Consider the following 24,962-nt stretch of genomic DNA (forward strand, 5'->3'; position numbering starts at 1 on the left):
GGGTACCGGCCCCCAGAGCGAGGGCGGGCTGTGAACTGGCATCACATCGCGTTCCCGCGGGGGCCCCCTTCCGCTTAGGCAGGGAGCGGCTGGCATGGGACTGAGGTCTGTCCGCGAGCGCGGTGCCCCGGAGACCCGGCTTCTGGAAGGTGCTGCGGCCTGCCCTTCGGGCCCAGAAGCAGGGCGGGGAGGCGCGGGGTCTGGAGTCTGCAGGACCTGGCTGCGAATCCAACCAGTTGATTTCAAACTTTTCTGTGATCTTCTGCAAGTTAACTCAGTCTCAGTTCCTCGTTTGCGAAATGTACTTAATATGCACCCCAGGGTGAACTAAATTTGTCCACATAGACTGCAGCAGTGCACTTGGGAGGCGCCTTAGGGAGTAGGAGTCACTAATATCAATGAGTTTTGACAGAAATGAGGGGGCATTGGCAAAGGTGTGCCCCGTGGCGATACAGGTTAGGAGGAGGGCTGGCTAATATTTTTTCTTAAGTTGTAAACAGCCATCTGAATGAGCAATACATTATCAAATTGTGATTCAGAGAGGACTATCGCTGACTACTGTTTTCTGGGCATACCTCTGCTTCAGGAGCTTGTGGCTTGATTCCTAAGTGGAAGGTAGAGACCGAGGCCCTCTGAGTCACAACTCCATCTCTCTGAGTGAGGACTGAGCTCCAGGACTGCAGAGTGGAGGCAGAACAATTGGGATAGGAAGAAGAGAGGCCAAACTAGATCAGAGTCTGGCGTGGGCTTCAGAGTCCACAGACTGGCACAGTTATGCTTCGTGGCCCCTATTGCTGGTTCAAGTTTGACCAATCAGAAATATCTTTAGCTTAAGAGCGGGGTGTTGGCCAATGAGACTTTATTGTGAAATAAAATGCCCTCAGTTTCATGTAGCTGAGCCACCACAGAGGAGTGGAGAAATCGAGTTGACCAGGTGAGGGAGAGGCCATTAAGAGATATTTTAGGGATTGGATGGGCTGGGCACCCCGAGGACTGGCATTTGGGGTGGTAATGAGGAGGAACATTGGGGGCCTCCGCCTCTTCCTTTCCTCCTGTGTTGAGTCAGTCAGCACAGAGGCTGCAGGAGGTAGCTCTGGTTGGCTCTGGCTGCCTGTGGGGGGCACCAGCTTTGCGGAGGTCAGAGGGCTGTCTCCTGAGCCGCTCTCATGCCCACAATCACATCTGCCTGATGTCTGTGAATGGCCATCTGAGTCTCCTGGGCCCTGCTCACCTTTTGGTCACCTCTGGCCTGCCCTGCACCGACCAGTAACTGCTTGATGACTGGAGGTATTGGAATTCACTGAACTTTATTGTTCTTTGTAGGAATCAAAGATCAACTCCCACTGAGGACAAATGGACCTGTAATTCCGGGTGTGACGAGAGAACGGGATTTACCTTCCTGAATTAAAAAGCAGGTCATTAAACTTTGGCCCTGACTTTTCTTTGTGAGAAGGTACAGAGATGGAAACCTTACAATCCGAGACTAAAAAGAGGGTCCTTCCCTCATGGCTGACAGCCCAGGTGGCTACCAAGAATGTGGCACCAGCGAAGGCCCCCAAGAGGATGAGAATGGCAGCAGTGCCGGTGGCAGCAGCAAGGTGCGACAACCCTGGTCAGATGACTCCTGCGAATCTGGCGAGTGGAGCAGGGACCTCCACGACCTGGGCCAGGTCTTCCAGCGTAGGCAGAACAGCAAGATGGGCGGGTGTTTCAGTCTGATCATCTCTTGAGCTTTTAGGAGGTGGAGGGGCTGTGGGCAGGAGGCAAAACAGGTTAAACCTCGAGGACAGGCACCCGCTTCTGCCTCTGCACTGGTGAGTGCTCTGCTGTCAGCACACACACAATGGGTTTTCTATGTCAGCCAATCTCTGATGCCAGTTGTCCAAAATGCCAGTCTCTTCCTTTACAACAAACATAGTAACATCAGATGGGCAAGATCAGTGGTAGGGTCTGTTCTCCTGCGTGGTGCCTGCTCCTCCTGTGGACAGCCCTTTAGGGATGGACAGATGAGCAGCAGCTGCGGGGCCAGCAAGCGGTCAGGAGCTGAGGGGTGAGTTGAATGACCGTAATTGCGTGGGGTGGGGTGAGTCTCCAGGCTGCAGCATCAAGTGGGCGGGGCCCCAGCACTCGGTGTTCCCCTCTCTGGCTCCTCCTCCTCTAAGGTTTCCTGACCCACAGCCTTCCCATGTGACTGCTGCCGCCTTTCCCTAAGTCTGGCCCTGCTTTCAGATTCCTCTCAGTGCAGCCTCGGCCTGAGGTCCCCTTCCTCTTGCATCCACGTGTGTGTTTCAGAGGCGGCAGCCCTTCCCTACTTCCAGATCCTTGTAGGGCAGTTGGTGGAGGGTGGGAGGCACCCCGGTGTTGCCTCCATGAAGCCCTGTGCCAGTCACCGGTCTGCAAGGTTAAGGAAATTGTGTCCGTGTCGGAGAAAGCTCCTCGGCTCAGAGGTGCTGGTGCCTCCTGTGTGGTGAGAAGTTGGCGGGAAGAGGCCCTCTTGCTCCTGTTTTCTTTGTCCTTGTGAGACCTGAGAGTCTGTGTCATCTGTGCCTTGCGTGTCTTTGTTTCAGACACCCTGCGACGAGGACTGTGTACTGCATGAATGAGGCCGAGATAGTCGATGTTGCTCTGGGAATCCTGATTGAGGTAAAGTCAGCCAAGCCTCTTACTCACGACCAGAAACTCTGCATGGGCAGAAGCTAGACTAGGCCCTTGGTCACCGTCAGTAAGAGAGACACCCTCTGCTGTAGGCTACCTCTTCTTTCTCCTGCCACTTGCCTCGCTTTTGTGTCGCCATGTTCTCCAGGCCTCTCCCCATGTGGTTGTGTGCTCGCAGGGTGAGTCTTTGGGGCTAGATGCATGGGAGGGCATGCGTGTGTTAGGGAGAGCGTGACTGCGCACTAGTGTGTATGTGGATGGGACATGAAGCCTTTACCTGTTTGTGTTCTTGGAAAGGTTCCCAGTTGGGTAGGTGACTTCTTAACCGTTGCCCCTCTCCTGAGCAGAGGCTGCTGAGCTTCCTGGCTTCCTGCAGTAATAATTGCAGTGCCTCAGAGTTGCACAGCATTCTGCAGTTTACCCAGTGCCTTGACAGCCTGTGTGATGTCATTTGGGCCTTGCAGTAACCCTGTGGTGTGGGGCTTTTCCTAGTGCTAAGGCATGGGGCCACACCCAGGTTTTGTATCCTGGGCTGCTTCCATTCTGTCACCGCCCCTTCTAGACATGTTTCTTCCATTTCTTTTTCCTTTCCCCTCACTAATCCTCATGCCTCTGCTGGCTTCTCTCCCAAGTGGGTCCTGGTTTCTTCAAGAGCTGTGAAGAGGGGGTGCGGGGAGGAGTGGGGTGAAGAGAGGGTAGGTGCTCAGGATATGGGTGCATTGCCTGGCCTGATCACACTGGCTTTGTAGTTGCTTCTGGATACATCCTGCGTGAGTCACTGACAGACAGATCAGCATGTTAGGGAAATGAAACGTATGTTGAGCCTGCCGTTTCCTGTACTCCGCAGAGCCGCAAAAAGGAAAAGGCCTGCGAGCAGCCGGCCCTGGTGGGTGCTGATAACCCAGAGCTCTCCCCTCCCTGCTCTGTGTCGCCTCACACAAGTTCTGGGAGCAGCAGTGACGAAGAGGACAGTGGGAAAGAGGCACTGGCTGCAGGCCTCAGCCCTTCCCAGAGGCCAGGGGATTCCAACTCTGCCTGCAGCAGGAGCCCCGAGGAGGAGGAGGAGGAAGAAGAGGATGTGTTGAAATACGTCCGGGAGATCTTTTTCAGCTAGGGCATAAACTGTGCACTCAACTTTCTGCTGAGAGCAGCTGGAGGACAGCTGAGCTTCCACTGGTGCTGCTGGGCCACCCGCCTGTGGGAATGGGGCTCTCTGTGCTCCTAGCTTTGTGCCTTCTTGGGCCTGGCGGATTCACGTCAGGCCAGAAGTCTCCGGACGCTCCAGGCCTCGGGGCTGCCATTCTGAGTGTGCAGAAGGCAGGACTCAAAACAAGATCCCATTCGAATCTCGCTGTATGTGCTGCATCCTCTCCCAGCTCTGAGGCTCTGGAATCCCAACTGTCTGTGTTAGTCAGTCACCAGGTTCCAGGGAAAATGATGTCATTTGGTGGTCCAACTTACTGGAACCAAAGAGACAGAACTTTTCAAAGAAAAGGATCACTGCCAGGTGCACTGGAATTACTAGTTTAGTCCACATGATCTCTCCTGGAGGAAGCCTGTTTAAAAAATAGTTCCCATCATGAGTCAATCAATGAGCTCCCACCTCTCCAGCCAGCCTAGAAAGCAAATGAGCTGCCCACAGTTCTCTGCCGTGTTTGGGAGGTTGAGGCCACAGTGTTTGGACTGGTAAGCCAGACAGGCCTCCTCCCTCAAGCTGCTACCTTGCTTTCACATGTACCTTGGTTCCTGGGCAGCTAGTTATAAAGCAAGAGGGACAGGAGCCCAAAAGAGACACTAAGGACAAGAGATCACACCAGAGTACATGTTTCTGCCTTTGTTTTCAGTGTGGCTTTGGACAGGAATAAATGAGTGAATCATTTGCCATACAGGTTTTCCAGTGCGCAGGTGCTGGAAAATACACACAATTCCCCAGTGCTTAAGTTGTGCTAATGTCTTTCCCAGTTCCGGGTTGAGAAGTGGAGGGTGGCAGCATTTGTATGTGTGCAACTGTCCAGTCCTGATCACACTGAGGATTTTGTGTCCTCCAGGGTCTCATCATGGGAGTGATTTGCCCGTGGATACCTCTGCCCTGACTGGCTTCAAGTCCAGGGAAGCTTTGAAGCAACCAAGGCTTGTCTTTGTGCTCCATGTGTCCTGTCTTTGTTGAGTCACTCAGAGATCACTCCTGGACCTCTGGGGTTGGAATCCCAGTGACGGCTTATGGTGGCCCACTCACCATCGTGGGCTGAGCGGAAGCTCCTTAAGCAGGCCCCCAGAGGCACTGAGGTGCTCGCTCTTTTAATATCCTCATTTGTTTCCATAAGTCTTTGCTAGGTTTCAGTTTGGCATTTGGTGAATCAGCCTGGAATTCTGACCTCATGACAGGAATCACTCCCTCCCCACCCTCCTGAAGCTAGAGGAAGATTTGCTCAGACCCATTAATTAAAGCAGGAATTGGTATGACAATGAGCTGCGTGGTTTTAGGGAGTCCTTGGGAGCCTTGGAAGTTGTGAAGGACAGACAATCCTATACTAAGAAGCCGCAGGTGCCCTGGCTGCCCTTGCTGCCCCTTGGCCTCTTTGACACGGGGGCCCCACCTCCTCTGCAGTAGGTTGCATCTGCTGGAGCTGGAGATCAGTGTTAGCTATAAAATGAGATGGCTGAACAGATGTGTCACCTCCGACCATGGTTGGAACTGAACCCTTGCAATCACATAAGCCTTTAGCAGCTCTCAAGCTCACTGTAAGCCCTCTAAGCCCTTAGAGGGAACATAACCGTTTCCATTAACAAGAGGATGAGTAAGGCCTGGGCGCTGCCCAGAGCTAGAAACCCAGGCCCCGGGAGGGAGAGCCTGACCCACTTCCACACATAGAAGAGGAAGAGGCCCAGGCCGCTGGCCAGCAGCATGGAGGACGCAGCCAGGAAGCCCACTGCTAGCTGCCACTCTCTGTCATTACCATTGCACCAGGCTAGGAGGAGAGGCTGAAAGGAAAAGAGGGTGAGGACCAGGGCCCCGTACACGCCAAGCCTGGCCAGGGCCAGGCCAACCAGAGGCACCCCCAGGGCCTCCAGCTCAGGGAACTGGTGACACTGTAGGCTGCCGGCATCCTCATTCCACAGACAGAAGTTGTAGAAGCCTATTCGCAGGTTGGGCAGGTCAATGAGGTCCCCAGACTTCCAGAGGAGAGCGTAGAACATCAGGCAGATGACCACAACTGTGAGGACAATGATGCTCATGAATGGCGGCTGGTCGCCCCACCGAGGCCTTGGCCTGGCCATCTCTCCTGCCCTCTGCGGGGGGACCTGTGGGGAGGTCACAGCAGTCAGTGTATCTCTGCCTCGCTTGCCCCCTGTGTCCTCACAAGCTCATGTTCTCCCTTTGGCATTTCTTATAAACCCATGACAAGCTTCCCTCCTACCCTGCCCTCCGCCAAGGACCAGAAATCTGAGGTAACCTCGTGCCAGGAACTATTTGCTAATAAGTCATTAGCTGCCCTCTGATTTGAGGTCTGGAGGAAAAGTCTCTCCCAAGCAGCTTTGAAAGTGTGAAACATCTTCAACTGAGTGAAGTGCTCTTTAGCCAAAGACTTTGCTTCAGTCCAAATACAACAAACCATTGGAAGCAGTGAGGGGATTTCTCAGCTGTGTTTTGAAGGTAGGTTTTGACTGAGGTGAAGGGCAAGGCCCACCCTTAATGGGGACCTGAAGGTGGAGGAAGCTATTGGTTTTCACCACAGCTGCCGAGACAACCACCTGGGGAGCTGTAAGAACTACCCATTGCTGGGCCGCAGATCAATCAGAGCCCAACTTCCGTGCTTAGAGCTGGGCACTAGTGTGTTTCTGAAGCTCTGCAGCTCATTCGAAGGTGAGCCTGGGTCAAGGACCACTGACACACGCACTCTGATTTTACCTGTGGTGCTCTGGGAACTCATTAGTGGGTCAAGACAAGATGTCACCTGGTGATGAAATCCCATCATATACTCATTACTTTAAAAACTAACACAATTTTTTTCCTGACAATAGTAGTATATGTTAATTATAGAAAACTTAGAAGTTTTTGTTTGTTTGTTTGTTTTTGAGGTGGAGTCTCGCTCTGTCACCCAGGCTGGAGTGCAGTGGTGTGATCTTGGCTCACTGCAACCTGTGCCTCCTGGGGTCAAGCGAGTCTCCTGCCTTAGCCTCCCGAGTAGCTGGGACTACAGGCACCCGCCACCATGCCTGGCTAATTTTTGTATTTTTGGTAGAGATGGGTTTCACCATGTTGGCCAGGCTGATCTTGAACTCCTGACCTCAAATGATCCACCCACCTTGGCCTCCCAAAGTGCTGGGATTACACCATGCCTGGCCAGAAGATATTTTTTAAATAATAATAAAAAAGATAACCTTTTATCCCACCATACACATAAAACCACTGTTAATAGTCTACCAATATTTTCTTCCTGTGCTGATGTATTTTTACATAATCATGGTGTTGAACGTAATGTTTTTCTCTAGATTTAGTAAACATTTTTCAAAGCTGTTAAATATTCTTCAAAAACACGATCAATGGCTATGTAATAGTTCATGTGGAATCATCCATTACACTATTATTAGACAAATTGTTTCCACTTTTCACCATTATAAGTGGTCAGTGAAGATGCTGTGTGAATCGTGTTTGGAATCTGATTTTTCTCAGGTGATCTACCTATAAGTGCAATAATTGGATCAAGGATAGAAATATCTTTTAGTGATCTTACTAAATACTGCCTAACTGGCCTACAGAAAACTTGCTAATCATAGGCCCTCTAGTTGTATATGAAAGTGCCGACTTTGTTATATTCTTTAAAAAAATTCTTTTCACTCCTTTTTAAATCAGAAGGGCTTTGTCCAGTTGGCCTCTGAAACAGTGGTCTGCACACTGTACCTTTACATATGTGTATTTTTCAATATGGGATCAGGTTTGGCTGATATGGTTTGGCTGTGTCCCTACCCAAATCTCATTTTGAATTGTAGTTCCCATAATCCCCACATCGTGGGAGGGACCCAGTGGGAGGTAATTGGATCATGGGGATGGGTTTCCCCCATATTGTACTCATGGTAGTAAGTCTCATGATACCTGATGGTTTTATAAAGGGCAGTTCCCCTACACATGTTCTCTTGCCTGCTGCCATGTAAGATGTGCTTTTGCTCTTCCTTTGCCTTCCATCATGATTGTGAGGCCTCCCCCGTCATGTGGAAATGTGAGTCCATTAAATCTCTTTTTCTTTACAAATTACCAGGCATCTCTTCATAGCAGTATGAAAATGGACTAATACAACAGCATTCACACCAGGAAGTGACTAGGAACACAGAGCTTCAAGCTTTGTGAGGCACGAGGTACTGGGGCCATGATACCAAGTGGCCTCCTGGAAGCCCCGGCAAGGAGTCCCAGGTGGTGTTCAGCAGCAAAATGAGTGGTGGCCCTGGAAAGGGACCTGAAAACTACACAGCCCTGATGATCAGCTTCTGAGGGGAGCCCTCTGGGGGAAAAGCCCCCTCCTCTTTCCCAGAGCTGACTGGAAGGTCTGTCCCATTCCACACACTGCATTTGTTACAGGAAGGGACCAAGTGGGGTAAAAAAAGAACATGGAACAGGCTGAGAGAGAGGGCGGCTCCATTCAAAGGACCTATGCCAAAAATGAGAATAAAGATTGACCAGCGACTTCTTTGGTAGAGACCTGGGCACCCTGGCCAGTGAAGAGCTGGGGCCTGTGAGTACAGCAAAGGTGGAGTCCACATTGCCACCACCTCCCCTCAGATGCCGCTGCTCTGGGCTCAGCAGCACTGGGCAGTCTGCCCAGTCCTGCCCATGGCTTTTGCTCCAGAGGAGCCCAGTGGGGACAGTGGGAGTGGAGGAGTGAGGGGCTGTCCCAGTGGAAGCCCTGGCTGCTGCCTTGGGTGGCACTGTTTCTCAAACGCTCTGGAGGCCCCAGAGGGCCAGGGGTCTGAAGACTTGGGTTTGAATGGAGTTGAGAGATTCTTGGAGCAATGATACTTGTTACAGAAGGATTTACTGGGAACTGAAAAGGTGGCATTAGTCTGGGATGATAAGGAGTTTTAACCCTTTGAGTCCATGGTATGGGAAAAATTGCCATCGGGAACATATTTTGTATGGTTTTGCTTATTTAGTAAATGTTTATAAAAGCCTATATCTGTGCTTTTAATGGGTTTGGGTATTTTAGGGTGTGGAATAGATTTCCAGGACTTCTCTGATTTATGACGTCATGCTGTGGAAAAGAAGGTTTGACTTCCTCCATTGTTCAGGACCAACTGGGAAGGGACTTGGGGATGCCTTTGTTTAAACACTCCCTCTCACTTTTCCCATTTGAATTCTGTTACACTGGGGTTCCAAAAAAAATTATTAAACATTTTGCTTTGAAAACAGAGCTCCCTTTTTAAAAATTAATGTGGCTTCTCAGGGGGAGATTGCATCAGCCACCTTGCGGCAGCTCCTGCCAGGTGCCAGGAGCCTTTGTTTTGACTTCCTCATTTTCTCTCAACTGACCTTTTAATGTAGAGCAAAACAAAACGAGCCAAGAAGCCCAGGACCAGGCATATGGAGAAGGTGGTGGCCCCTCAACCTTTTTATATTCAGTCCCAGCTCCTATGAGGCTCGCCACCATCTGGTGCGACTTGGAACTTGAACTTGGAATTCTCTAGTGAGGCCCAGCTTCCACTCTTGCCTTGTGCAGTCCAGCACCTGCTTAGCTGCTCAGGCTGTGTATGAATACATTCCCATCTGCCCATCCTCAGCCACCCCCTAGCTCCTAAATTCCTACCCTACTTTTTGCTTCTCTAAGTCCGATCCATGCAGCATGAGCATTCCTGGGCTCCTTCAGCCCACACTCTGGTTTAGTTCTAAATTAGGATTTATTCTCCACTCTAGTGTCACATCTCTGAGGAACAATCTTCATCTGTTTTGTTATTCTGATACACAGTAGGCACTTTTTTTTTTTTAAATGAGTGAATGAAAATGCTACATAGTCTCCCTGAGTTCTTTCATGTACAAATCTTGGTTACACATCTTAGGACAGCAGAGCTGCTTGAGGGAGAGCTGTGTTTAATGTCACATGCGTGTTCAGCACAGTGCTGGCGTGGCCCATCCATGCTTTCTATTGAACTATGGACAGACTTCAGGAACTTGTGCATGGAGAGGGTGAAGGTTAGTGCTCGCTTCTTTCCCTCAACTTTGTGCAGTGACAGCATATGGATCTTCGGTTGGAAACCCCAGGCCTACCCTGGTTTTTGGTTTTTTCTTAAACAATCCTGATAATAAAACTTCTACCACAATGAGCTTATAAATGCCCTTTAATGATAAGCCAGTGTTTCCTTCAGAGAGCAAAGGGGAGACTGCTGAGTCACTGTGACCATTTTTAGATAAACTTTTTCCTGTTTATAATAAAATAACACATGCTGATTGCAGGAAACTGGAAAATACACGAAACTGCAGAGAAAAGCCTAAAAGTCATCTATACTTCAGGTCGTAGAAGTAACCACTCTGAACAGCACACTTCTTTTTACAGTATTGTTTTACACCGTTGGGATTACATAAAATACACGTTTGTATCCCACTTCGTGAACATCATTCTACGTGAACTAGAAATGTTACGTGAACTAGAAATGTTACCTAAACACTATTTTAAGGGCTCCAGATAGCTGTATCAAAGTTTATGGTTTATACATAGATGCTTTGTAACATTATTTTGTTATGTTATGAATGCTATGGTGAATACTTTTGTGAATCAACTTATGTTTCCACCAGCAGTTTCAGCGAGTGCCTGTCTCATCCCATCCTCCCCAGTATTGCATATTCTTGAGTCTTTTATTCTTTGATAATGACAAATGATGAATCAGTGATAGTTTTTTTTCATAATGAGTAAAGTTTAACATTTTCAAGTGTTTGTTGACCATTTGTATTTCTTCTTTTGTGAAGTGCTGTCAGTTCTTTTGCTATTTTACAAATAATTTTGAGTTTCAGTTTTTGTTTGCTGGTCTGTATGAACCCTTTAAAAATAAAGGCTGTTAGCCTTTTGCCATCGTAGTTGTGACAGTAAAGTATAATCCTTTCCTGCACTAGGTCCTCTGGACCAAGATGCAGATTTAGACTCCAGGTCAGCATGTAATTTGACCACTGTCACTCGAGAGTCACAGCCTGAGCAGGGCCTTAGCGGGGAGATGATTTCTGCTTAAAGGCGACACAAATTCCTAGTTAGGGAAATAGAAGGAAAGTATTCTCAGGAGATTAATTTAAGGCAGCTTTTTTGTTTGTTTGTTTAGGCATCTCTAACATTTTCATACCAATAAAGGAGAATGGGATGGGGGCTGAAAGGGACACAAGTATTGTATCATTTAATTCTAAATTATGTATTTGTCAGGTTCTTATTGAAAGAGTGAAATTTTCAAAAGGATCAAGATAGCCATCTAAACGCAGGCAGTATGTGCCTCCACCGTGGTGAGAAACCAGAATAGTAAGTGGGTCCATTTTGAACAGATTGTCTAGGAGAGGATGCTAGGATAAACCATAAAAGATACGGGAAACATGAGAAGTAAAGAGAGGGTTTGAGGCAGCTTGCCCAGCTGGGAACTGACTGAGAGTCGGGAGAGGCTCCTGATGTGGGGAAACAGTAAGAGAGGACCCCCTAGGGCTCCAAAACAAACTTCTACAATCTTGGCCATGGAAGGACACCTTGACCCCACTGGACCAGGGCCTGGGCCTGACATTCGGAGCTGCCTAACACTGCACAGAGGCATTGCTCCAGAAAGGAAACCAATACAAAATCTCACATGCATCTGAACTTGGAGCAGCCTCAGCAGGGTGCCATTTTGAGAGCTTAGCTACTGGGACTCTACAGACATGGCTCTTGCTCCCGAGCTGCTCCAAGGAGGGAGACAGGAGAGCAGGTGCTCCCATGCCCCCCTGGGAGGGTCTGCTGCCCTTCTATGTGCTGCTGTTGAGACAGATGTGAGTAGACGCCTCTCCCCACAACTTCTTTTCCGCACTGCTTGTCTAGGAGGGACACTATGATCCCAGGCCCAAAGTGGCATTTTGAGAGTTTAATGCTGGGCTGCATCCCCCTCCCAGCCTGAGTTTGGGCTGATGAGGCTGCAGCTGCCTCCTGGCTAAGGAAGGATAGGGAAATCAGGCCATCCTACACATATCTAGGACAAGACCCACTGCCCTGCCGTGGGCTACTGTGAGACCGAGATGTGACTGGCCCGTGTGTTCCACAGCTTGTTGCCAATGCTGCTTGCTTTTAAGGTGCTCCACCCTCTCTGGTCTCAGGCTCCAGTTGCTATTTTGAGAGTTTAATATTGGGCTGCACCTCTCCCTGGAACTGAGATTGGGCTGGTGCAGCTGTAGCTGCCACCCAGCCAAGGATTAACAGGGAAATCAGGCTGTCCTATTGTGGGTGGCAAGCCACCCAGGTGCCGAGGCAAGAAACCGAGGGCATGAGCTGTTCCAGTATAATAAAATATATAAAATAAGAATAGTTATACTAGATATCAATAATAGATATGATTCTATATGAATATCATTAATCATTAGTTTGTAACAATTACTCTTTATTCCAATATTATAATAATCCTCAGTCTACAATCATAACCTAGGAAAAACCAGGCCATACAGAGATAGGAGCTGAGGGGACATAGTGAGAAGTGACCAGAAGACAGGAGTGCGAGCCTTCTGTTATTCCCAGACAGGGACACCGTAGGGCTCCTTGGTCTAGCGGTAACGCCAGCGTCTGGGAAGATGCCCATTACCAAGTGGACTGTGGTCTAGCGGTAGCGTCAGTACCAAGGAAAAACACCTGCTACTTAGCAGACTGGGAAAGGGAGTCTCCCTTTCCCCAGGGGAGTTGAGAGAAGACTCTACTCCCATGTCAGGCCTGCCCGTAGTTATCTGGAGGCCTAACTGTCTCCCTGTGCTGTGCTTCAGTGGTCACACTCCTAGTCCGCTTTCATGTTCCGTCCTGTACACCTGGCTCTGTCTTCTAGATAGCAGTAGCAAAATTAGTGAAAGTACTAAAAACCTCTAATATGAAGAAATAATGGCGTAGGCTGTGTCCTCTCTCTCGCTCTCTGTCTCTCCGCCGTGGCTGCCAGACAGGGAAGGTCCCCCTGTCCAGTGGACATGTGACTCACGTGACCTTGTCAATCATTGGAGATGACTCACACTCCTTACCCTGCCCCTTTGTCTTGTATCCAATAAACATCAGCACAGCCTGGTGTTCAGGGCCACTACTGGTCTTTGCGTCCTGGTGGTAGTGGTTCCCTGTCTTTTCTTTTATCTCTTTGTCTTGTGTCTTTATTTCTACAATCTCTCATCTCCGCACATGGGGAGAAAAACCCACTGACCCTACGGGGCTGGACTCTACACCTATGCGCATCTAGGTCAATACCCACTGCTCTGCGACATGCTGCTGTTGAGACTGAAATGCGAGCAGACCTCCTTCCCCACAGCTTCTTGCCCACGCTGCCTCCCTGGAAGGAGCCCTGCCCTCTTGGTCACAGGCCCAAGGTGCCATTTTGAGAGTTTAATGCTGGGTTGTACACCACTTATTGATGAGTTCAACTTGATGTGGCTGCAGCTGCTGCCCAGCCAAGGAGGGACAAGGAATCCATGCTCTCCCACACATACCTAGGACAATACCCAGTGCCTGCTACAGGTTGCTATGAGACCGACTCAAGTAGACCACACTCCCTACAGTTTCTTGCCCATGCTGCTCACCTGAGAGGGGCCCCAACTTCTCTGGTCACAGGCCCACAGCTGGCACCATTTTGAGAGTTTAATGCTGATTCACAATCAATCTGAATGTGAGGCAGCTGCAGCTGCCACCCAGGTAGGAAAGGGACAGGGAAGACCAAGCTCTCCTAAGCACACTTAGAACAATGCCCACCACCCTGCTACAGGTGGCTGTGAGACTGGGGAGTAGCTCACCCAACCCATCACAGCTTCCAGCAACACCAACATGGACTGCTTGGATCCCAGTTGGCTGCTTTAACGCTGCAACTGCCATCACTCACATGACACCACCTGCTCGGGGGCTAGAGATCATGCCCACACACTAGGCTCACCACTCCCACTACTAGCTTCTAAGCAAGCCATGTGGAGGCCCAAGAATCAGACCTCCAGGACCCACTAACCACCAGAGCCAGCATAAGCTGCTGTGGGGACTAAAAATGGCACACTAACCCCACTGTTGCCACCACTTAGGCCCAAAGGCATCCAACTTGGCATCCAAGTCCCCAGCTAAACTTCTGGGGACTTAGTCTCAGCTAATTACTGTACTCTATCCCACTGAGGAAATCACAGAGACCACTGACCCTAGGTACTGCCGAAGAAGTCATAGAAAGATCACACTGCTGCAGGCATCCAAAATCAAAGTCAAAGTATCTTAATCAACAACATACATACATCCTCAGGAAAAAATTCCCCCTTATGAAAGCAATTTCAAAAAATTGGAACAAGCAACTGCTACATCAGATGCAAAGAAATCAATGAAAGGATACAGGAAACATGTAAAAGCAGAGAAATATGACACCATTGTAATAGTCCATTTTCACACTGCTGATAAAGACATACTTGAGACTGGGAAGAAAAAGAGGTTTAATTGGACTTACAGTTCCACATGGCAAGGGAGGCCTCAGAATCCTGGCAGGAGGTGAAACACACTTCTTACATGGTGGCAGCAAGAGAAAATGAGGAGGAAGCAAAAGCGGAAACCCTGATGAACCCATAAGATCTCATGAGACTTATTCATTATCATGAGAATAGCATGGGAAAGACCAGCCCCCATGATTCAATTACCTGGGTCCCCTCTCACAACATGTGGGAATTATGGGAGCTACAATTCAAGTTGAGATTTGGGTGGGGACACAGTCAAACCATAACAATCATCAAAGGACCACAACTGTCCAGCAGCAGCAGATCCCAATCAAAGAGAATTCTTCAAAATGCCACATAAAGAATTCAAAATATTGATTTTAAAGAAGCTCAATGAGGTACAAGAGAAATCTGAAAACTAATACAAAGAAATTGGAAAATTAATCCAGGATATAAATGAGAAATTTATCAAGGAGATAGACATCTTAAATAAAAACAAGCAGAAATTCTGAAACTGAAAAATTCATTGAAGGAAATACATCATATGCTCAAAAACTCCAATAGTAGACTACACCAAGCAGAAGAAAGAATCTCAGAACTCGAAGACAGGACTTTTGAAATAATCCAGTCAGACAAAAATGAGGAAAAAAGGATAAAAAAAGAATGAATAAAGCCTTTGAGATTTCTGGGACTACAAGAAGTAACTGAACTTATGAATTATTGGTATTTCTGAAGGGGAAGAGAGATTAGAAAGTTTGGAAAACATATTTAAAGAAATAGACATCCAGATACAGGAGGCCCAGTGATCCCCAGGAAAATACACTGCAAAAGGACCTCACCGTGGCATATTCAGAATGTCTGAAGTCAAGTGAAAGAAGGAATTTTAAAATCAGCAAAAGTGACTAGTCACCTATAAAGGAAATCCCAAATCACATCAGACTAATTGAGGACTTTTCAGCAGAATCCTTACATGCCAGAAGACAAGGGGATGGCATTTTCAAAGTGCTAAAGAAAAAAAACAAAAAAACCCCAAAAAACAAAGTGTCTGTCAGCCAAGAATTTTGTATCCTGCCAGAATAAGCTTTATGAAAGGAGAAATAAAGTCCTTCCCATACAAGCAAATGCTGAGGGAATTTGTCACCACTAGACTGGTACTACAGGAAATGCTCAAAAGGATCTTAAACATTGAAATGAATGGTGTTTTTAATTATTTTTGATGCAGGGTCTTGCTTTGTCACTCAACGTGGAATGCAGTAGTGCAATCATAGTTCACTGCAGCCTTGACCTCCTGGGCTCAAGCAGTCTTCCTGCCTCAGCCTTTTGAGTAGCTGGAACTACAGACACGTGTCACCATGCCCAGTTAATTTTTAATTTTTTTGTAGAGACAGGATCTTGCTATTTTGCACAGGTTGTTCTTGACCTCCTGACATCAGTTAATCCCCTTGCCTGGCATCAATTAATCCCCCTGCCTAGCATCCCAAAGCACTGGGATTAAAGGCATGAACCACCATGCCTAGCCAAAAGGTTGACATTCACCATCACAAAAACATACAGAAATATAAAACTCATAGTTTGTATAAAACAATCATACAAAGGAAGAGAAAGGAATCAAATGGCAATATGACAGAAATTCACCAAAACACAAAGTCAAAAAGGCAAAGACAATTTATAAAACAATTTGAAAACAATAATATAACAGAAACAAAGTCTCACAGATCCATATTAACCTTGAATGTAAATGGATTAAATGCTCCACTTAAAAGATACAGATTGGCAGAATGGATTAAAAAACATGATCCAACTACATGTTGCTTACAAGAAACTAACCTTAGCCATAAAGACATATAGACTGAAAACAAAGGAGTGCAGAAAGATATTCCATGTAATTAGAAACCAAAAGCAAGCAGGCATAGCTATACTTACGTCTGATAAAACAGATGACTTTAAATTAAAAGTAGTAAGAAAAAAAAGATAAAGAAGGTCATTGTGTAACGATGTAGGGATAAATTCAGCAAGAGGATATAACAGTCCTAAATATATATGTACCCAACATTTAAGCACCCAGATTCACAAAACAAATACCACCAAAGAAAGAGGTAGACAGCAATACAATAATTGTAGGGGACTTTAACACTACACTCACAACACTTGACAGATCATTGGGACAGAAAATTAACAAAGAAACATTGTATTTAAATTGAACTTTAGATCAAATGGACTTATAAAACATTCTACCCAACAACTACAGAATATACATTATTTTTGTCAGCACATGCAACATTCTCCAAGATAGATCACATGTAAGGCCACAAAAGAAGTTTTAACAAACTTTTTAAAAATTGAAATTATATCAAGTTATCTTCTCAGACCACAGTAGGATAAAACTAGAAATCAATACCAAGAGGAACTTTGGAAACTATATGGATACATGGAAATTAAACAGCATGCTCCTGAACAATTACTGGGTCAATGAAGAAATTAAGACAAATTAAAAACATCTTTGAAATGAATGCAAAACCACATAGTACTAAATCCTGCAGGTTACAGCAAAAGAAGTGCTTAGTGGGAAGTTTATAGCGTTAAATGCCTAAATCAAAAAAGTAGAAAGATCATGAATTAACAACCTAACATTGCACCTCAAGAAATTAGAAAAGGCACAAACCAAATCCAAAGTTAGCAGAAAAGAAACAGCAAAGATCAGAGCAGAAGTAAATGAAATAGAGACAAAAAATTTACAAAGGATCGATGAAACTAAAAGTTCATTTGTTAGTTCTTTGGATCAATGAAACTAAAAGCTGATTATTTGAAAAGATAAGCAAAATTGATAAACCACTAGCTAGACTAACCAAGAAGAGAGAAGATCCAAATAAACACAATCAGAAGTGAAAAAGACATTACAACTGATATCATAGAAATACAAAAGATCATCAAGAACTATTATGAACAACTACATGCTCACAAACTAGAAAAACTAGAGGAAATGTATACATCCCTGGAATCACAAAAACCCCCAAGATTGAACCAGGAAGAAACAGAACTTATAAACAGACCAATAACGAGTAGTGAGATTGACTCAATAATAAAAAAACTCCCAAGAAAGTTTAAGACTAGATGTATTCACAGCCAAATTCTACCAAACATACAAGGAAAAACTAATATGAATAATCCTGAAACTATTAAAAAATCAAGGAGGAAGGAATTCTCCCTAACTCGTTCTCTGAGGTTGGGGTCACCCTGATACCAAAAACCAGACAAGGACACAACAGAAAATGAAAACACAGCCCAATATCCCTGATGAATGTAGATGCAAAAATCCTCAACAAAATACTAGTAAATCCAATTCAACAGAACATCAAAAAGGTAATACACTATGATCAGATGGGACTTATTGCAGGGATGCAAGGATGGTTCGACATATGCAAATCAATAAATATGATACCCTGGGTTGCTGGATTGCATGGTAGTCCTATTTTCAGTTCTTTGAGAAATCTCCATACTGTTTTCCCTAAAAGTTGTACTAATTTGCATTCCCACCAACAGTGTATAAGCATTCCCTTTTCTCTACATCCTTGACAATATCTGTTGTTTTTAGACTTTTTTTTTTGGAGATGGAGTCTTGCTCTGTTGCCTAGGCTGGAGTGCAGTGGTGTGATCTCAGCTCACTGCAACCTCCGCCTTCCAGGTTCAAGTGGTTCTCCTGTCTCAGTTTCCTGAGTAGCTGGGACTATAGGCACACGCTACCATGCCCAGCTAATTTTTGTATTTTTAGTAGAGATGGGGTTTCACCATGTTGGCCAGGATGGTCTCAATCTCCTGATCTCATGATCTGCCTGCCTTGGCTTCCCAAAGCACTAAGATTACAGGCATGAGCCACCACGCCTGGCCTAGACTTTTTAATAATGGTCATTATGACTGGTGTAAGATGGTATCTCATTGTGGTTTTAATTTGCATTTCTCTGGTGATTAGTGATGTTGAGCATTTTTTCATATGTTTCTTGGCCACTTGTATGTCTTCCTTTGGAAAATGTCTGTTTATGTCCTTTGCCCACTTTTTAATACATACAAAGGAAGATGGTTTAATGGGGTGGTTTTTTCTTGTTGAGTTGTTTGTGTTCCTTGTAGATTCTGGATATTAGTCCTTGGTCAGATGCATAGTTTGGCAGCCCCTTCCCCACCGGGCACCACCAGCAGCAGTTGCTATCATGGCCCTGAGGACTGCCTCATGGAACTTACATGTTTTAATTTTGCTGCTGTTAAACATTACACACTTTGCAGATTTTGCAGAGTAGAATATTAAAAGAAAAAACCAGGTAAGCTATTGGGTTCCTAGGGCCTTTCTTTTCATAATGATTTCAGAAAGCCAAAGGGGACCAGGGAGGGAAGAACTTGCTTTGATAAGACTCTTTGATCAGTGGAAAGTGTCTGAGAAGGAATCTAATTTTAGTGAGAACTTATTAATAATTAAAAATAGACCTCAAATCTCTTGAGAATTTACTATATGCCAGGCTTTGTGCTAGGCACTTAACAGGTATTATCTTATTAATTTCTTATAACCATGTGGAGTAGAGTTATGTTTTCATCTTCATTTTCCAGAGAAGAAAACAGGCCTAGTGAGGGTCAATAACTTGCCCAAGTTTGCACAGCCAGTGAATGGTGAAACCTGTCAGGCTGCATTGTTAATCACCGTGAGGATCTACCTCTAACTGGAGGCCTGGCCCTTTACATGCATTTACTCATTTAATCTTCACAACACCCTTGTGTGGACATTATTGTCACTGTTCCCATTTGATGTAGTGAAGATAGTGTGGAATACTGGTTCTGAGCATGGACCTTGAAGCTATGGCTTCTGGGTTCAAGACCCTGCTCTTCCATTCACCAGCTGTGTGACCTTAGTTACTTAAAATCCTTCTGCCTAGATTTCTCATCTGTAAAATGGCTCTAATTATATAACTTATTTTGTAGATGTTATGGAAATTAAATGAAGTGATTTGTGCATGGCACTTAGAACATGACCTGGTAAGTATTATTTAAATTATTACTACTATAGAGAGAAAACTGAGGCTCAGAGAAGTTAAGCCCAGGCTACCAGCTTGACAGTAGTGAAATTCTAGGAAGACAAATAGTGCCAGGGTTCATTCCCAGAGATGAACTCTAGGAAGCTGGCCTCATTTATGTTTGGTTGTGATGACTCCAGGATGCAGCTGCCCTATTGAGAGGTGGCACAGTGTGGTGGTAAGGAGCGTGGGTTTTAGAGCCAGAAGACCTGGGAGCATGTCGCTGTTCTGCCACTCACAAGTCATGTGACCCTGGCAAGTTACGTAGCCAGCCTGAGCCTCACATCCTCATCTGTGATGCGTCAGTTGTCACGTTCCTCATGGGCTGTTTTGAGACTGAAGGAAGTTCACTCATATACAGAGGGCCTGGGGTCTGACACAAACTGGGTTGATGTGTCTGGTCTGGTCATGATGCTGAAGCAATAGCTCAGGGGGATAAACGGGAATTGATGGAGAGTCAGGTAGAGATGGTTGGGTGTGTCGCCTGAATGGAGAGAGGAGAACTGGGAAGGAAATGTTAGCAGAATAAAGCCAGGGCAACAGAACTTGCCAGGGCATAGAACAAGGGTGCAGGTTTACTTGTTGGAGGCCACCAGTCCTGGCTAAAATATTTCTGGTGGAACACATTGAAGATCATTGTGTTCATGGTTTGGGTGTGGCTGTCACAAAAATAAAAAGGGAAGAAGAAAGGGAAATGCGTCATTTTTCCTTTGACAGAAACATGAAGTCCAGGTTCTAATTTTTTTCAAAACAGGGCTACTGCAGTGTTTTTCAACAGTGTATATAGGTGGTGGCAGCTCCTGGATTTCACAGTATTTTCTGTGGACAGCCATCCCAACCACCAAGTTTTTTATGAATGCTGTGATGTTTTGATTTACTTAATTATTCCACGTAAATAAAACAGCTTTATCAGATGAAATAGGACTATACCATGAGACTGTAACATAAAGTCAGAAGCATGAGTCCAGGCACCCGGTTAACAAGCCACTGAGATAGCTGTTTAAATGATTCCATTAGTATTAGTTAACTTGCTATTTGTGCAATTGTTTTGTTGATTATTAGCTCTCACTAGCAGATAATCCGAGTGGGTACAAAGGTTACAAAAAGTTTAGAGGGAGAAGAAGATCCTTAAAAATGAGAAAATGTCTGCAAATGACCCATCCTAATTTGTTTGTTTGAGACAGAGTCTCGCTCTGTCGTCCAGGGTGGAGTGCAGTGGCACCATCTTGGTTCACTGCAATCTCTGCCTTCCGGGTTCAAGCAATTCACCTGCCTCAGCTTCCCGCCACCACGCCCAGCTAATCTCATTTGGTTTCTGTTGGCAGGAGTCCATGGTCCAGTTTATGGGCAGCTAAGATTCACAAGATTCAGCGTTTGAGAATCAGTAGTACCAGAAACTAGTGATTGCCTTGCCTTTGGCTGTCAATGGTTAGTTTTCCTGCTTCAGCCCTCTCTTCTGCAATTACAAAGGCAGTTTGCCACCCACTTCGACTGATGGGGTCAGCATTTCATCTTGTAACTCTATTAGTGAAACATTTTGGATGACTGCCTGAATCAGAGGCCCCGGGGAATCAGTGCCAGGACAAACCAGGTGCCTGCTCTCATTGAGCTTGTACTCTAGTTCGGAAGGCAAACACCAAACTATTTTTTAAAAGATAATTATACTTTTTGAAAAGCTTTGGGAAGGAAATAAACAGGGTGAGTGAGGGAGAGAAACCGGCAGGAGGAAGTGATGACTAGATTATAGGGTCGGGGAAAGCCTGTCTTCAGAAGAGACATTTGTTTTGCGTCCTGAAAGCGTTCTTCATTAACTAATGTTGAAGCAATTGATTAGCTAACTAGAAAAGAGAAATAAAAGTATTTTAGGTCCTCATCTCACTCCACATACTGAAATAAATTTCACATGGATCCAAGAGTGAAAGGTAAAACCATAAAAAGAATCAAAGATCTGGAAAAAAGGATATATTTGATTTATGAGTGAAAAATAAAATTTGGAACTTAAGAGCAAATGGAAACTACAAAGAAAGAATTGCACAGGTTTAACTATTCTAAAATCTAGATTTCTATTCACCAAAACCAACATAAATATAATTAAAAATCAATGAGCATATGGAAAATACCTATCACAACTATGAAATGACTAATGTACTTAACGTTTAAAATGTTTATGCAAACTGAAAAAACATTAAACCTCATTAAAAATGGACAAATATGAAGAGATAATTCACAAAGAATGCAAAGTAGTTAACTAACATGAAAAAAAAATTCTGTAACTTTTTTAAAGATACGCCAAATAAAGTAACCTGAGTTTCCCTGTCAACACTATAGGTAAAAACACTTGATGATACCAAAAGTCTACGGTAAAACTGGCATTCTCACACAGTGATGGTGGATGTGAACATCTGTACACACTTTCAGGGAGGCAGATTGGCAATACACATTAAAAACCCTAAAAACAGTCATATCTCTTTGGCCCACTTTTATAAATCTATCCTAAGATAGCAATCAGAAATCCAGTCGATAATTTATACATAGGAATGTTCAGCACAGCATTACTTTTGGCACAAAATGGGAAGCGGCTGGAAAGTCCAATATTAGAAGTCAACTATGACGTATCAAGGATAAAATACTATGCATCTTTTAGAAAAAGCAGGTATAAAATCACTCTACATAGTGTGCCTACATCCATATAAAGAGGCATAGGAGAAAGAGACTAAAGAAGTATTTGAAAATGTTAATGTTAGCTGTGGTAGCTCTGGGTAGTCACATTACAGGCAATTGTTCTTCTCTATTTGCATTAAAATATTTTTAGAATTATGGGCTACATTTATAAAAAAATAAATTTATAAAACAGACAATCAAAACAACCTTAGTAATTAGATAAAGCAGGGACTAAGCTGGAAAGAAAGTTGAGAAAGGGGAATATGTGCAAGATTGAAAAAATATCTCATGGTCCGAGTCTCAGACCTGAGATTTTGGGGAAGGTGGTATGGGAAGTTGATATTGAAAAATGCTCTTCAGTTACCATGAGGGAAGAAAAGAAGGAAATATGTATCTTTTCCCTCTTCCAAAGGAGCCTTTGATTTTATAGGCAAAGAAGCATAGTGGAAGTTATTAGCGAAACTAAACCCACATTTTTAAAAAATCTCTTAAAATATGCACCAAGAGAACTAAAATACCACCATAGATTTCCATTGGGGCATGAGAAGCAATCTGGTCTAATAACTAATATAAGATCTAAACATCTCTTAGGTCCTATTCTTTGAGGCAAGAACACAAGTTTTTCTGTTGATATTAATTTTCGGTGTGTATTTTAAAGTTTTATGATGTGTTCATAACTACCTTTGAATAGTGGTTTAGTTAGTGGTGGTCGGTGACCTGCTTTTGTTTGCCTGTTTCTGATGAACAGTGTGTCGCACCAGCCACAGCCATGTCCTTGTACACACTGCGTACAAGACTCTGCTGTGCGTAGTCAGCCCTGCATCATTTCTAACCAGTTACACTGGCCTTACTTTCATCATCTTTGAGGCCAGAGCTACACATGTTGATGCTGCAGAGTGGAAGGAAGGAGAGCAGAGAGTAAAGGGGGTAGATTATGTAGATTATACAGACGTGAGGGAGGGAAGGTCAGAGATACGGAACAACCAGTGAGTTCCCCTGTGCGGATTGCCAGAACGTGAAATATCTGAGAAGAAAACAAAATTGTCTTACAAGGTAGTGGACGTCTGGGTAAGCTGTGATGCTTGCAGGATCAGTACTTACAGAAAGCAGGTGAAGAGCCCACAGGAACAATGAAAAGGAGAAGCAGGAAATTAGGGTTGGTTATTTGAATCTTCCTTCTCGCTGGCTTTCTAATGTCAGACTCCAGAAAGGAGGAGTTGGAAGGGAAGTGGCAGGAGGATGCAGTCCTGAGCTGGTGCCCTCTCGCATTCACAGTTGTGCCTAGTAAACAGCTCTCTGAACTTTGGTACATTTGTTCTGACTGATGTCACCATCAGCTGATTTCACTTTCGTTTCTTAACTTGTCAGTGACCCATGACTTTTCAGAAATGAGGTATGTAAACAACTTTTTACTGTGCATCATGACATACTCTTTACTCACACTGTAGCTGGCAAACCAACTGATTTAAAGAGCCAGGAAATGTCTTGATTATATCACACAATAATTCCAGAAAGGGAAGTAGCCGAAGAACTCTCGAAGCTCCCAGTGATTTAAACTGCAAGATAAACACAACCCGGATTTTTATTCAGAAGAAACCCCTCAGGATCATCTGGTCCAAGCTCTCAGCCAATGTGGCAGTCAGGACCCAGGTCACCTCCTACTTATTCTCTTGGGAAGCAGCTATGCCGTCTGTCCCCCCATCCCCTTTCAGAGATCAGTTTTGTAATGATGACTGGGCTTCTCTGGACACAAAATTTTGTGTCCTGAGCGTTCTTACTAGGGTATTTAGGCCCATGTTGGAGCAGCTGGAACATCTATTTTATTTCAAAATAAGAGCAGAACAAAGCTTTTATTTTTGTAAGCATTGGGGCTCCTGGCCAGAGTTTAAAAATTGCTTCCGTTGCTCACATGACCAACTGGAAATTTCAACTGTGGGTTAAACTTGGTTACATGAGTCCGCTACCTAGTGCTATTGCTGAATCCTTCAGCGTTTCTCTTCTGCTTCCCTGCCCTTCCTCCAAAGGAGGAGTTCTTTGAACTGCTACATTGCCCTCCCCCTGCCCCTAGTTCTTTTAAACTCAAACTCTAGAAAGAGGTGATGGGATCCAGGTGGAAAGAAGAACAGAGGCTTTGAGATCAGAGTTTTCTGCTACATACTAGCAAATTATTTAATCTCTTTGAGCATCAACTTCTTATCTGTAAAATGGAAACAGTACCTACTTTACATGGTTGCTCTGGGGACTGGAAATAATATAAGTGCTTAGTACAATACTGGGAACATAGTAGTGGTAGCTATTATTATGAAAAATGGAATTTCTGTATATTTAGTCTAGCCTTTAAGACAGAGAAAATTAACTTTTAGATACCAATATAGTTACTCTGAAAACTCAATACTGATGAGTGAAGTAATATAGAAGAGATAGAAACATATTTATATTTGTGAAATTTATTTAAGGTTACCATGTACCTAGTTTTCAAAGAGTCAAATAGTTTTTTCAAAACTTGTATGAAAATCGGCAGTCCCACACTCTCCCTTTCTTCTTCTTCAGAGGCAAGCACTTTCACCTGTGCTCATTCTTTAGGCATTTACCTCAGTTCTCTAAATAACATGCTTGGATTGATACTTCTTGATTTTTCAGTTTCAGGCATAATCTACTGACTCCCAACCATAGAAAGTGAAGATTTAGCTTTCTTCTTCCCAACTGCGTGTTCCAGAAATATGCTTCCTCTCTTCCTCCTCTATCCAAATTGGTTATAGTTTTGTTTAAATCAATATTCAGTGTTTACAATATTGTAATATGCATAGGTATACTTTATTTTATTGTGCATCTCTTTGTGGATCCTGCATCTTTTACAAATTGAGGATTTGTTGCATCCCTGCATCGAGCAAGACTATTGGCACCATTTTTTCAATAGCCTTTGCTCACTTCATGTCCCTGTGTCACATTTTGGTAACTTTTGCAACATT

The 24,962-nt window shown here is 44.7% G+C and overlaps 2 protein-coding genes across 6 annotated transcripts in view; one reads left to right on the forward strand and one right to left on the reverse strand.

Annotated features, from left to right (window-relative positions):
• The window catches only part of LOC105533668 (chromosome unknown open reading frame, human C7orf49), a 12,008-nt gene extending 7,421 nt beyond the window's left edge, over nt 1-4,587 (forward strand). For 2 of the 5 annotated variants that reach the window (XM_011972139.1, XM_011972137.1), the window contains exons 2-4: nt 1,324-1,635; nt 2,568-2,643; nt 3,503-4,587. In XM_011972139.1, coding sequence (XP_011827529.1) covers nt 2,596-2,643; nt 3,503-3,769 — 315 coding nt within the window. In that variant the 5' untranslated portion in view covers nt 1,324-1,635; nt 2,568-2,595 and the 3' untranslated portion in view covers nt 3,770-4,587. Of the gene's footprint in view, nt 106-1,323; nt 1,636-2,567; nt 2,644-3,502 lie in introns of those variants that run through there. The other 3 variants (XM_011972140.1, XM_011972136.1, XM_011972141.1) reach the window with 3 other exon arrangements.
• On the reverse strand, nt 4,475-23,349 carry TMEM140 (transmembrane protein 140). Its single transcript, XM_011972135.1, has 2 exons — nt 23,095-23,349; nt 4,475-5,958 (listed from the first exon to the last, which is right to left on the reverse strand). Exon 2 carries the CDS (start codon nt 5,932-5,934, stop codon nt 5,407-5,409), a length of 528 nt encoding a protein of 175 aa, XP_011827525.1. The 5' UTR covers nt 5,935-5,958; nt 23,095-23,349; the 3' UTR covers nt 4,475-5,406.
• Nucleotides 23,350-24,962: the final 1,613 nt, after the last annotated feature.

This window comes from Mandrillus leucophaeus, unplaced genomic scaffold (genome assembly GCF_000951045.1).
Source record: "Mandrillus leucophaeus isolate KB7577 unplaced genomic scaffold, Mleu.le_1.0 Scaffold1276, whole genome shotgun sequence".
NCBI classification, from domain to species: domain Eukaryota; kingdom Metazoa; phylum Chordata; class Mammalia; order Primates; family Cercopithecidae; genus Mandrillus; species Mandrillus leucophaeus.